Source organism: Phytophthora sojae (assembly GCF_000149755.1).
Source record: "Phytophthora sojae unplaced genomic scaffold PHYSOscaffold_4, whole genome shotgun sequence".
In the NCBI taxonomy this organism is placed as follows: domain Eukaryota; phylum Oomycota; class Peronosporomycetes; order Peronosporales; family Peronosporaceae; genus Phytophthora; species Phytophthora sojae.
Genome location: NW_009258118.1, coordinates 4,388,070 through 4,400,803, shown reverse-complemented (window position 1 = coordinate 4,400,803; position 12,734 = coordinate 4,388,070). Strand labels below are relative to the sequence as shown.

The 12,734-nt window shown below is 48.6% G+C and overlaps 6 protein-coding genes across 6 annotated transcripts; 1 reads left to right on the top strand and 5 right to left on the bottom strand.

Moving 5' to 3' along the window:
* Window positions 1-940: 940 nt before the first annotated feature.
* PHYSODRAFT_449221 (hypothetical protein) lies at window positions 941-1,279 on the bottom strand (the record flags this gene model as incomplete). Its single annotated transcript, XM_009528727.1, has 1 exon — window positions 941-1,279. A coding segment is annotated over one exon (339 nt), but the record flags the coding sequence as incomplete, so codon positions are not given.
* A 786-nt stretch (window positions 1,280-2,065) lies between these two features.
* On the bottom strand, window positions 2,066-2,266 carry PHYSODRAFT_448734 (hypothetical protein; the record flags this gene model as incomplete). Its single annotated transcript, XM_009528726.1, has 1 exon — window positions 2,066-2,266. A coding segment is annotated over one exon (201 nt), but the record flags the coding sequence as incomplete, so codon positions are not given.
* Window positions 2,267-3,396: 1,130 nt separating this feature from the next.
* On the top strand, window positions 3,397-4,711 carry PHYSODRAFT_315073 (putative glycosyl hydrolase family 7 protein; the record flags this gene model as incomplete). Its single annotated transcript, XM_009528725.1, has 2 exons — window positions 3,397-3,444; window positions 3,473-4,711. The coding sequence occupies 2 exons, from the start codon at window positions 3,397-3,399 to the stop codon at window positions 4,709-4,711; spliced, it is 1,287 nt and encodes a 428-aa protein (XP_009527020.1).
* Window positions 4,712-5,400: 689 nt separating this feature from the next.
* On the bottom strand, window positions 5,401-5,784 carry Avh1b-51 (Avr1b-1 avirulence-like protein; the record flags this gene model as incomplete). Its single annotated transcript, XM_009528724.1, has 1 exon — window positions 5,401-5,784. The coding sequence occupies one exon, from the start codon at window positions 5,782-5,784 to the stop codon at window positions 5,401-5,403; it is 384 nt and encodes a 127-aa protein (XP_009527019.1).
* A 2,119-nt stretch (window positions 5,785-7,903) lies between these two features.
* On the bottom strand, window positions 7,904-8,431 carry PHYSODRAFT_498969 (hypothetical protein; the record flags this gene model as incomplete). The annotated part of the gene is made up of 1 exon (XM_009528723.1): window positions 7,904-8,431. The coding sequence occupies one exon, from the start codon at window positions 8,429-8,431 to the stop codon at window positions 7,904-7,906; it is 528 nt and encodes a 175-aa protein (XP_009527018.1).
* On the bottom strand, window positions 8,425-9,280 carry PHYSODRAFT_501593 (hypothetical protein; the record flags this gene model as incomplete). The annotated part of the gene is made up of 3 exons (XM_009528722.1): window positions 8,425-8,743; window positions 8,818-8,945; window positions 9,017-9,280. The coding sequence occupies 3 exons, from the start codon at window positions 9,278-9,280 to the stop codon at window positions 8,425-8,427; spliced, it is 711 nt and encodes a 236-aa protein (XP_009527017.1).
* Between the last annotated feature and the right edge of the window lie 3,454 nt (window positions 9,281-12,734).

Sequence of the window (12,734 nt, the reverse complement as noted above, 5' to 3'; positions counted from 1 at the left end):
TTGGATCGGTGCTTGGTCCGCTCTGGAGTGAGCCAGGGCGGCGTCGCCGTGCCCGTCGCACTGGAGCCGCCGTCAGTACCCATGGCAAGGGCGCTGCTGACATTCGGCGGCGTGTTCTCGTCGCTGGAGGAGGAGGAGGAGTCGACGATGCATCGGAGCTTCCAGTGGACCGCGGAGTGCGTCAGATGCACCATCGTTCCTGCTGTAACACACGGTGTTAGCCAACAGCTAGTAGCACTTACTGCAATTGCAGCTCACGTACCGGAGATCGTTTGCTGTCTTCGCGCCTTCGGAGGCTATTTCAAAAGTGAGCGCAACTTCAAGTTGGCGGCAGGAAGATATAAGCGAGGCGGTATGTCGCCCGAATGACGGTAGAGTGATGGTCGACTTAAAGTATACAAATAACAAGTTAAATCTTTAAGATGGCTACACGACATATTCATACGGGTAGGGCTGTCTATCGACACGAAATCTGGGCCTCGCGGGATCTATGACCGGCATATACTCCGCATATCTGCTGCAGATATGTCGACGGTTTGATATACCTTTGGCAGGCGTCCACTGTTGTAATTCGCGTCGTAAGCACAGCAAACGCACCATAGACTGTTGGCACCATTGCTTCGACGTACTTGACGAGAAGCACGAATTCCGCCGTGAAGAGGATTTGTGCTACTTTCATCGTGGTATTTATCTTGTCTTCTTTTGCGACGGCTAGTTGAGTTTGCTCTTCGGGAGGGCCGGTAATTGGATGAATTTGTGCGGAAATCTTGTTGCTGCTGGATACGGTAGACCCAGGAAGCACATTCGGAGCCTGAAAAGATGATTTCAATCGATGCGGAGCAGTCTCGTTGTGTGTACCGCACGTTTGATGTTGTGCACCGGTATTCAAAATAGAGACTTCCTCATCGAAAACCAACTGGCGAAAGCTCTCAAAACGCCCATGTCCATTCGCCAGTAAAACGATGTTAGTACGGTTCATCATTTTGTCAATATCATTGAGCGTCACTTTCGACTGGACGACATCCACCGCCATCACCGCTAGCGTTGTCGTCAACTTTGCCGAGTCGTGCAGCGCCACAGACATGCAGAGGACGCTGAAGACCTCGACGTGGAAAATCACCGTCTCCGCCTTCATATCGTAGCGGTCACCGATGAGCCCGCTGATGACATTTCGGCCGATAATCTTGATGACAGGAACCAGACCGACGTAGAAAATTTGCCCAACGGAATCGAGCCGACGGAATGCGATGGGGTAGAGCATGGTAGACGTAATGAGGCACCCTGTGCTGGAGCAGCAGCGGATGAACCTCCGCACGAGCTCTGGAGTCTGGTCTTGTAGAATATGATCGTGGGTGGAGTGACAATCAACAACCACCCGGGGGCACTGACGGGCAGCGTGAAAGGAACCAGGAAACCAATCAGTAGTGACGCTGCAATAGCCACCCCTGTAGATGCGACCGACCCCGTTAGACTCAACGTCACTGTCGTCGTTCTTGTAAGGCCCAGTTCAGGTACTAATGATTGAAATGTCGACAGGATGCCAGGTACGATCACAATAATGCTGGATAAGTATCGAAGCCAAAACCTGTAGTTGGCTCAGTAGATTATTTACTGGATCGGATACAGGTCGGGCCTGAATTTTCGGTCAGGTTTTTCAATACAACTATAAAGACGTTTCCTGGTCACTTCCAGCTGCTAGTTGGCAAGGGTGTGCGACATCACGGGCGAGGGCGAGCAGCGCGAGCGCGAGACACACCAAGTGCATTCATGCATTGCCAACTCCCGCCGATCAAGCGGGGGCGTGTCTGCGCGAGCGAGCGAATGCGAGCGCTGCAACCCGATATTTTTTTTCTAGACACAGCGCCTGGCCGAGTCGAGGACTTCGACTAAGGGGGTGGGGCAGGCCGCACAACGGCGCTCCCCGAGCGAAGCGAGAGAGGGGCGGCCCCCCCCCGTGTCGAAGTCCGCAGACGAGAGCCAACGCGCTAGTGTCCTACCCAAGATACGTCATCCCTCCTGAAATGCCCGAGGTCTGACCCGTATCCGAACCGATAAATAGATAACCGTTGGCTCGAGTGCCCGCTTTCGGTGGTGATAGAGGGATAATCTCTAGCGCTGCTACCATGAGTACACACGGGTGAGGCAGCAGAATGCAGACGCCCACCGCCCTGGCAGAACTTGTCTTTCCTAGAAACGATTGTAGCTTCTGTATTCGATCTCGACTCATACGGCCATGCAGCTCGGCTTGAGCAAGTTCCCATGTGTCCACAGCAGAGCCAAGAAATTGTCGAGCTCCTCTTATGATCTTCACGAACATGTTGGCACGCACTCAAGCCTGAGTCAGACGAGTGTTGTTGTTTGCAATAACACCCCCTAACCTATATTCGTCACACGGACACATTCGCGATACGTACAGGAATACTTTTACTTTCTGGAAAACCTTGCATTTGGAATCGATTGTTGGGGATAAGGATAATGCAGCATCAACCAGAGAAACAATAAGCATAAGAAACACCACCGTATAAACAGTTTTTCCTATCAAAAACGAACGAACTAACGATAATACAGTTGTGAAGTTTCTTCTACTTCAAGCGGTAGCAAACATTAGCAGCATATCACCATTGTCTGGCAAACCCGGAATATAGTTCCATTGGCTGCGGACCCCATTACTACTAAATGATTGAGTTTTCGGACCAGTTCAGTAAGCGACGCCGCGTTAGCCCAGCAACGAAGCAGCTCGATGAGAACTTAACGATGATCCATAAGGTATAGTGACAGAGTACTGAACTGATTCACGCTCACTTTGCTTACTTTTCACGTCAGCAGCGCTTGCATCAGGGCTATCCACGATCTTGTAAACGGTCTAGTCACGATTACGGTACTGTACGAAAAAGAATAAAAAGTTGTCCAGTTACTACAGAGCCTGGGAAACCAGACTACTAGAGATCACCGCGCGCATACTTATTCTTTTTCGCACATGACGCCGGCTATATACTAGGACGATATGCGCATTTTAACGTTAGTTGTGAGACTTTACAGGTAGGGATCACTCCGTACCTCTACAGAAGCCAAGGCAATGCCTTGAAGGCATTTCGATGCAGACTAATAGGTACGTGAAATCTACTAACCTAAGCCAAACCACTGGCGCAAGGTAAGTAACGTACGAGCACATTTTTTCCGAAGCTTTCAATCGACGATAAGCCACCCACTCCTTGGCGTATTATACCAGAAAGAACTACGCAAGGACGCCGCACTTCATTCTTCAATCTTCCGTCTCCAGCACAAGCTTCAGCTGCTTCCGTTTATCCCATCGACACGTTTCTCGACCAGACCATGAAGCTTTCCACGACGATCGGAGTCGTTATCGCCGCTGCATCCGCCTACCCACTTCTTTCGATGGCCCAACAGGCTGGTACTCAAGTGGCTGAGGTTCACCCGTCCCCGGTGCACAACAACTATTGACATCGCGCAGCAAGTCGGCAAGTCGAACGCGAAAGTTGCCTCGTGTACGACGGAGCAATCGTCCGTAGTAATCGATGCGAATTGGCGCGACGTGAACGCGGTGGGTACGGCGAACCCGTGCGTCGCTGACGCCAAGTGGAACTCGACGACGTGCTGGACTCCACAAGAGTGCGCTGAGACCTGTGGACTTGAAGGTGCCGACTATGCCGGTAACTTCAGCATCACCACAGCCGGTCAAACGCTCAGTCTGAAGCTCGAAACACCAAGCGGGGTCGGCACACGAGTGTACATGCTGGACGCGTCTAGGACCAAGTACAAGCAGTTCCAACTGCTGAACCAGGAGTTCAGCTTCGACGGCTTCGACGTGGACGTGTCGAATCTGCCGTGTGGCTCCAACGGAGCGCTCTACTTCGTACAGATGGATGCCGATGGCGGCACTGCGTGCTTCCCAGCTAATACTGCTGGCGCTGCGTATGGTACTGGCGCCTGTGACGCTCAATGTCGCCAAGACGTCCATTTCCTTGATGGCGAGGCCAATATGGACGGCGCGTACGGTTCTTGCTGTGCCGAGATGGATATCTGGGAGGCTAACAGTGTGGCCACGGCCTACACGAGTCACGCGTGTTCTACGAGTGGCCAGCAGAAGTGCACCTCGGTCGAGGACTGCGGAAGCACGGACGAGACCCGTTACACTGGCTGGTGCGATAAGAACGGCTGTGACTTCAATCCCTTCCGCATGGGTCACCGAGAGTTCTACGGTCGTGGCAAGGACTTTGACATCGACACGACTCGTCCCTTTACGGTCGTGACGCAGTTCGTGACCGCCGACAACACCGACAGTGGTGAACTGGTGGAGATCCGTCGACTCTACAAGCAGGACGGACGCGTGTTGGAAAACCCCAGCAGCTCATGGTCCGCCTTGAATGGGACCGACTCCATCACCGACGTGATGTGCAACACGTCCAAGACGTATTTTGACGACCCCGCGTATTTCACGAGCGGGCTCGCGAAGCTTGGACAAGATATGGTTGGCGGCATGACGCTGGCTATGAGTGTCTGGGTCGACTACGGCCTTAACATGAGCTGGCTGGACAGCCACTTCCCTGGGGACGATCCGACGCTGCCTGGCGGGTTGCGTGGCAATTGCCCGTTTCCTGGTGGCGACCCGGAGACGGTTTTTGCCGAAAATCCGAATGCTGGAGTCAAGTTCATGAACATCCGCTCGGGTGACTTTGGATCGACTTACTAGAATCCATGGGGAACCGTCGAGATGAACTGTTAGCAAAACTATTTTTCTGCATGAGGTCGACTACTCGAAAATAGGTGCTTGCATTCAAGCGCTGCACATTTGTCGCTGGCCGCAGTCGAAAAATAACAACGGCATTAAATCAATATATCGAAGTACTTCGGCAAGTCTGAATCTGGCGTCAAAGCCTCCACGATATGTGTTTCACCCATTAGCGCGAGTCGATCGCGTTTGTTCACCGCTGTAATTCACAAGCGGGCGCTCTCCGGGTATTTTGCTCTCGCTACACCCCCAGTACGAGACAAATTCTTGAGCAGATGTCACGTGTGGGCTTAACTTCAGATCCTAGCGTTGTGTCTTGTACCTGCGGCAAGTGGGTGCTGACTGAGGCAATGCCCTGTGCGTATGCTAGTCGTTGGGTTGGAGGCTAAATATTTTTTCTTACTACTACTCATGCTTTGATGTACTGTAGATGTTCCTGGTTTCGTTTCAGCATTGCCTACAGTGTTTGTTGGTATAGCCGAGTCCTTCAAAACCACGATTTGTAGGCTGCAATCTAAGTCATGAACTTGATGAACTTAGATGATGCTTCTAAGCGTGGTGGCATAATGGTATTGCTCATGTGAAGCGCGGCGAACCGTAGGAAACGTAATGCACCACAAGCAAGCTATCAAAAACGCATCCAAAACATTCTATTTAATGTTCGCCTTTCTGTGGGCCGCAAAATGCTGCAACCACAGCTCCAACCACTCGTCAATCTGGTTCGGCGAAAGACCTTGGCTTGCCATGAAGGTCCTGGCCCCTTCCTTGGTGCCTCCGCCCGTTCTCCATGATTCGAAGATGTGGTTCTTGTATGATGGCTGGAGCTTCATCCTCTCGAACATGGGCAAGTCGTCCACATTCTTGAGGAAATCAAACATACCACGTTCTTCTTCAGCAACGGCGGCGCTCGCAGCCTTCTTGTGGTTCTTGTGGGAGCGGAGGAGCCGCTTTTCAGCGTCGCCTTCAGTCGCCAGCGCGTTGGTGTTGGCGAGAAGGGTAGCCGCAGCCAGTAGCAGGACGTAAGTGAGACGCATAGCCGGACTTGACATGGTGTGGTAGACGGCCTGGGAGCTCGAAGGCGAGTTGGGAAATGAGGAGACGTGGAGTGAGTGGTCCTAGGCTTCGAATAGCAAAAAACTGGATGAGCGACAGCCCAAAGGGAATGATGTGTTTTCCATGCCACGTGCCGGTGCTTTAGATTTGAAAGAGACCACCTGGTGCGAAGTGTGATACGGTGCACACCAGAGAGTATCGCTAGTGGTAATTCGCTAGACGTAAATGTCTGATTACTGTATTGCCTTTCACTATTCTGCCGTGATAATTCTGGCATAACTCTAATCCCTTAGAGCAATCCCACCCCTTTGAATAAAACTAGAGTCAAATCTGCAGACTGGGCGAGCCAATAAAGTTAAGGAGGGTGGCCCTTTAGAAGTGTTAGAAAACGTCCATCTGGAGCTAAAGCACGGTCAAATATAGCTGCGGGCAGGGCTTGGTAGTAATTCGCGAGTCCAGTAGAATATGGTACTATTACTTCTACTATAGTAACCAGTAACTTGGCACTTTCTGATTGTACTATCACTATAGTAACCAGTAACTCATCCACGACCCCAATAATACTATCGAGTTACTGCTGAGGTTCACCTGAGGTTCACAACTTGAAATGACACATACGTTCGCTCGCGAACCCCTCGCCTGCTGAGTCTATCCCAAAGCCCAAAGCTCCACTTGGGTTTAATCGCGGTGAGTAAATGGTGAGTGTTGATTGCAATAGTTTAGCACCGCCGCTGGTACGCAAGTTGCTGCTCAGCATAAGAAGAAAAAATGTCGTAAGCCCTTGTGCTCGTTCGACGGCGGTAAGAAGTACTGGGTCTACATATTTTGGTGTCGTTTGTCGTTGGTACATCGCGAGATTTTGTATCTACTACTTACAACGCACGTCCGTTGCGACCAGATGTTCTCACATGTCAAAGTCACACCCTTAAATAATATAAAATATTTAAACAATTTGACCATTTCGTGACAACCTGCCGAAAAATATACTTAAAAATAATTGTGTGGACCACATACAGCCAGTAGTTTGATAGTACTATAGTACTATTACTATAGTAGCTAGGAACGCTTGAGCAAAAGGACCCAGTAACTAGTAATTCGTTTCCTTTTACTGGAATACTACTGGTAGTAGTTCAGGAGAACTACCGCTACTATCAGGCCCTATCTGCGGGATAGCTGCAGGATAGTAACGACGCTTCATTTATATTGGTTTTTGTGTGTGTAGCAAATTTAGTTTTGTTGAGGTTTTGTTTTGGTTTTGTTCGACTTGATAACTAATACTTTCATGAACCTAAGCTAAGTTCGCTTTTAGTTTTGGTTTTTTGTTCAAACGGGTGGGATTGCTCTTATCGACACTAAATAAGCGTTGATCGCCCTTTTATGACTCTAATTCCACCTGAATTAACAGCTCACCGCCAAAACACGTGAAAGGCACAATAAATGCTACGTTATTGGTGTCACCCTCAGCGAAACTCGATGAGTCTTTTTGATAATCCCACACATCCCACACAACTCGTGTAGCGAAAGCTAGCTTGGTATATCTTCGTGCGGGTTCTGGAGATTATTATTTACTATTGGTAGTGTCAAAGAAAGAGAGCGGAGACCTTGGCTACTTGAACCTCGAATTGTCCCGTCTACCGCAAGATCAAGGGTAGATCTTCTTCAACTACACCAAGGCCATTAACAGTATGCAAGGCTCAGTCGGCAACAACGAGGTCATTTCCACCTTCCAGACGTCCCTGGACCAGCAGCAGTGGACCTGATCGAAGTTCCTGTACTTAGTGTATTGTATCGTCGAATGCACTTCATTCCAAGCATTTGCTCCCATGTACAGTAAGTACCACTGGTACTGTACCAGTATCGCCGTCGACGAGTTCGTACAGTACATGTGGCAATTTTGCGTTGCAAATCGTGCCAATCCCTATGTGAAGATCCCTGGACCCTGCGGCGGTACCTCGTACATGTACAGACAACGACTTACAAAGCCCTATATTAAGCTTACGCTGACATTAAAACCCGGCAGAGTTTTGGTTGGACGAAAAAAAAATCAGTTGTACAAAACCCAGAAAATATCCATGTGTTTTGAAAACAAAGATGCTATTATTAGATCAACATCTCAGGATACTTAGGAATTGCTTTCTCAAAGCTACGAATTACGGTGGTTTCCGCTATTTTTTCCCAGGCCGCAATTGTAGACTTAATTGCACGGAGGCGCTTCTCCTTTGCAGTGTCTCCTGCAACACCCCGAAACTTTGACCTAATTTTTGCTTTCAGTGGGCCGATCACGCCAAGGTCGAGCGGTTGACAAACCGCCGTCGTATTAGGCGGGAAAGGCACCACTGCAGCGTTCTTTTCTTCGAAAACGACCCGCTGTCCCTCCTCCGAAACATGTGAGTCAAAATTATCAAGGAGGAGGACAGCGGGTCCATCAATTTCATGTTTTAACGCATTACTCACATAACATTTCCATCCTACCGCGTCCATCCAGGCATGCTCCTGGACAGTGTAGTAGTGATCGGGTGGATAGTGTGGCAGCTCGTCGCTGTCGGTGTCGCCGCCGAGCTTACCCCGGATGATGAAGAGAATTGGCAGCTTATGCCCTAAAATATATAATACAAAATGTGTTAGCATAAAATACCCAGTTTCAGAATTGTTAAAGCAAGAAAAAACGTACCATCACCGCGAACAGTAAGAACTGCTGTCATTCGGCCAGTGTGCTTCGTCATCTTGGTAATTCGGGCAGGGTCCTTGCGGCCTTTGACAGCCCAAAAACGTGTCGGCGGCATATCAAAATTGATAGCCGTTTCATCCACGTTAAAGAGTGTCGTAGGGCACCACGTCGAGTACTTGTTCCAAAGTTCAATGGAGAACTCAGCGCGTTTCTCGAGCAGCTCCACTGTCGGAAGCTTGGCTTCTTGGGGTTTTTGAGACGTGAAGTCGTAACTAAATAAAAAACATCAATTGAAAGAATGATTAATCAATTAAAATTTAACTTCACATCATGAAAAACAATTTACCGTTTGCAAATGCGTTGACACATTTTTTCTAGCGACTGCTCAGGGCTTTTGTGGCTGTCCATGTAGCTTGCACACCACTCAGGCTCTAGTAGCCACATGTAGTCGATCATTGCATGCGTCGATAGAGCCTACAAAAATAAAAGCACGCACAATAGTCAGTATTAAGTCGCAAAAGCACGTACTAGAATGGTAAACCGACCTTTTCGTCTCTGCGCGTGTCCTTCATAAATGCAACAAGGGCTGGGACGCTAGGAAATATTTCCTTGCGTCCCTGCCCCTTCAGAGTTGGCGAACGCGAGTTTCCGCGGAAAGCGAAAAGCCTGTCGGCTTGCTTCCACCATCCGAACAAAGTTCCGCGGGGTCGCCCGAGCTGGTGCGCAGCCTCGTCGACGCCGACTTGAATTGCGAGCTGCGCGCCTTCACGCTTCTCCTTGATACTATAGCGCTGTTGTTTCGGCGCCATTTCGACAATGAACCTAGGCTTTAGTGGGTGAGGTGGCGCGTTTTACAGTGGCCAACCGATTTTATCTAAGCTATGATTTGCTAAAATAAAAGCACAGTTCTGCGTTTTGATTTGCTAAAACAAAAATTTATGTGAACATATGTCTGTCTTTTTCTACTAATGCCGGCTTTATGAGTCTGCCGGCTTTGTAAGTCGTTGTCTGTAGGCCCTACGGTAGGGACCATCCTGTCAGCTTTTTTCGCGAGAATGGCAAAATCAATCAGGTGAACGAACCCACACGAGGAAACATGAACAGTACAGTACACCGTGAAAAGCACAAGAGGATGAGGTCGGTCCCTGGAGCTTGGAGGCTTATTAGGGACCATTATTTATTTGAGGCTGCAAGATATATTGAGAAAATCTTGATTTACAGAGTACTTAAGTATACTTTGCTGTCCGACAGTACATGTCGAATGTGCGCTCAACCGTTCGTGTGTGTGTTTTAGCAATCACCCGCCTGTCAGATGTCATGAATTCTGAGCCATCAGCTGTGGCGTTTGGTTGTCTTTTTCGTGTCTTCGTTCTTGCATGTCTTTAGCGTCGCGTGCCTCGCGGGAAATACATCCGGTGAAGACAGATGAGTCCCAAATTTCCGTGATCCTACATTCGCGAACCGGTCTACTACCGAATATCCTTAGTTAATGATACAGTCTGCCCCGGCAAATCTGGAAAGGTCGGACCAATAGAAACTGCGAGGTTGCGAAACTTGCAAAGGGCTAGACAGAAGTGTCAATGTACTGAATTACTCAATTAATGGGAAAGTAGCGCCTCGTCTTGTACCGTCGGCTCAGCGGTCGTTGAGGGGAGTCGGCGATATTACTGTACTGTATCACCGAATATCGCCGATATTCTTGTGTTCGTACTTGTACATGTAGTGAAGAGTTTGTCTTGGTCGCGGAGCATCGCATCACGTAGACCGCTGCCTGGGACGGTCGTTTAGGGAGTTCTAATGTCCGTACTGCCCCATCGTTCAGGGCAAGGTACTGTCGCCCATGCCGTATGCCGTCATGATTGCATCGTGCTTCAGCAATAACTTATCTAAAGTTCATTATGAGCCTTTCACTCCTGCTATAATAACTATTTAGCAACTTGCACTTGCACGCTGCTTACAGCTAGAAGGCCTGGTCCCTCCATTTTTCACTAAACTCAGTACCCATCATTTAGCAAGCGCAAATCTCGTCTGCATAACTGTACTAGCTCTGCGAGGTACATTCGACATCGCTATTCCAGATTTGCCGGGGAGATCTGTATGAGCTACACCTTTTTCCAAGCAAACTGACCGTTTTTCAAGCAAAGTGGTGCGGGAAGGTCTCGCGCAACATAATACTGCGACGAAAAGGAACATTTTTCAAGCAAAGTGGTTTACAGCTGTTTGTTTCCCAAGCAAAATGGTTTGCCTAGCTAAAACGGACCAGTCCACGTCTTGGGCTTGGTCTGTAAGAATCAAAAGTTGCTTTTTTTTCGACGCAAAAAAGCTTAGTTAGCATGCCCACATCACGTAGATCACGATAGACCCCTCAAATACATTCACAAGGCTGTTCTAAGCTACGTTTTGACTTCTTCAAAATGGCTGTAAATCCTCGATGATTGTGAAACCACTTTGCTTGGGAACGATTTACGACAGAACCACTTTGCTTGAAAATACCTGGGAAAAGTGATATGAGGTTTTTCTTGAAAAATGATTTGAACCACTTTGGTTGGGAAACCAACCAGTCTGCCTGGGAAATGGTTTACACCTGATCTGCAGCGGAGAGATGCTGCGAAAAAGTGCATAAATTGTTGATACAAACAAAAATCAAATATAACACGAGGAAGGGCTGTAAAAAGGCGCCTAGTTTTGCGAGTTCTGATTGGCCAGATTGTCCTGTACTTCCCTTAACTAGTTGTATCCCATAACTAAGTTTATTCGGTGCCTTCAGGGGTGCTCCGATTGCAAGAGGATACGAGAATGCTGTCGTGCTCGTACATGTACAGTATTGTGCTTTGCATCCAGTTTGCCCTCCTATTTAGTGCACTACTCAGTGTTTGTACTTCGCGTTAAATCATAGTAGCCTTGAATGCGAATTGCTCAAGTCGTGCCCGATTTGGCTCGGAAATGGCACTTTCTAAGAGCATCTCCACCGCTGGGAGCAAATTGGAGGTCTAAAGTACCAATTTAACTCGCTGTCTCCGCACCGCTGCAGGGAGTAAATGTGCACCTGTTCCATTACACCCCTCACTATATTGCCACGCCAAAGGACAAAGGGCCCACATATGTAGCTGAAAGGACGTTCTCGTTGTACAGCACAAACCACACTACCGTCAAGTTTTGGTGGTGCATTTCATCTCGGCAATACAATCATGCAAAGCGAAGTGTTGCCAAAGAGCGTATGATAAAGAAGCAGAATGACTCCATCGCGATGCCGTCGGAGTACGGGGCCTCGCTGGCGTTGGATTGTACTGTGATGCCGTTGGGGATGTTTGGGTACGTGGTATCTCGTAGTTCTAAAACAATGAAGTGCATGAAGCCAGCGACTGCACTAATATTGTACCGGTCTGCAGCTTCCACTCAGATGCGCCCATAAGTCTAAAGGTATCTGTACTTCACGTATAAAAGCCACGGGTTGAAGACAAGATGTGACGCATTATCTCGATCTTGCTATCATCCTGCTTCTTAATTTCATCGCCGTCATGCAGCGATTTCTGATAGTACTAACTTCGTCGGATGGCGCAATTCTGCGCTCGATGAAGGCAAGGATTCCCGCCTCAGGCCTGGAGGCCATGTTGTTTATAAAGGGGGGGGGGGGCAATCAGTGGTAAAACGATGAAGAGGTCCTTGTTAGTCTTCCCTCGCGGCTCATGATGCGCCCTTTGACCTGACCCTCTTTATTCGTTTTAGAGCAAACGAGCTCATCGCTGATTCTATCCTACACTTCAGATTTTGGCGCAGGGTGAGATCCAAACGGGAACGATATGCTGTACGACCAGGTTGAAACTTAAGATAAGCCGTGCCTTCGTTTTTCCATCACAGAACTTTCAAGCTTGTTGTAAGTACGTTATGGGTAACCACGAGATTTTGAGTAACCGAGAGATTTTGTTCAGTCTCACTTTTCAAGTCGCCAGCAAGCTCGCAACTTGCATATACATTTTTTTTAAGTCTGTACTCGCGCTTTCGTTAGTAGTTTCGAAAATTAGCAGGCTACTCCACTTGGACGGCGCTGGGTGCCAGAATTTGCGCGGTGGCAAACCAGATATTTCGTATGATGTACAGAGGTGCTTTACCTTTTAAGAAATGCGAAGTAGAACTACAGAAGAGGGCGAAGCGCTTCGAGTCCATCGACCTGTTTGACCAAGTTCCTTTATTACTGATGCACCCTTAGTTTCTCCCCAAGAAAACTCCGAAGACTTTATCGTTTAGCTAGGTAAATCAAAAACC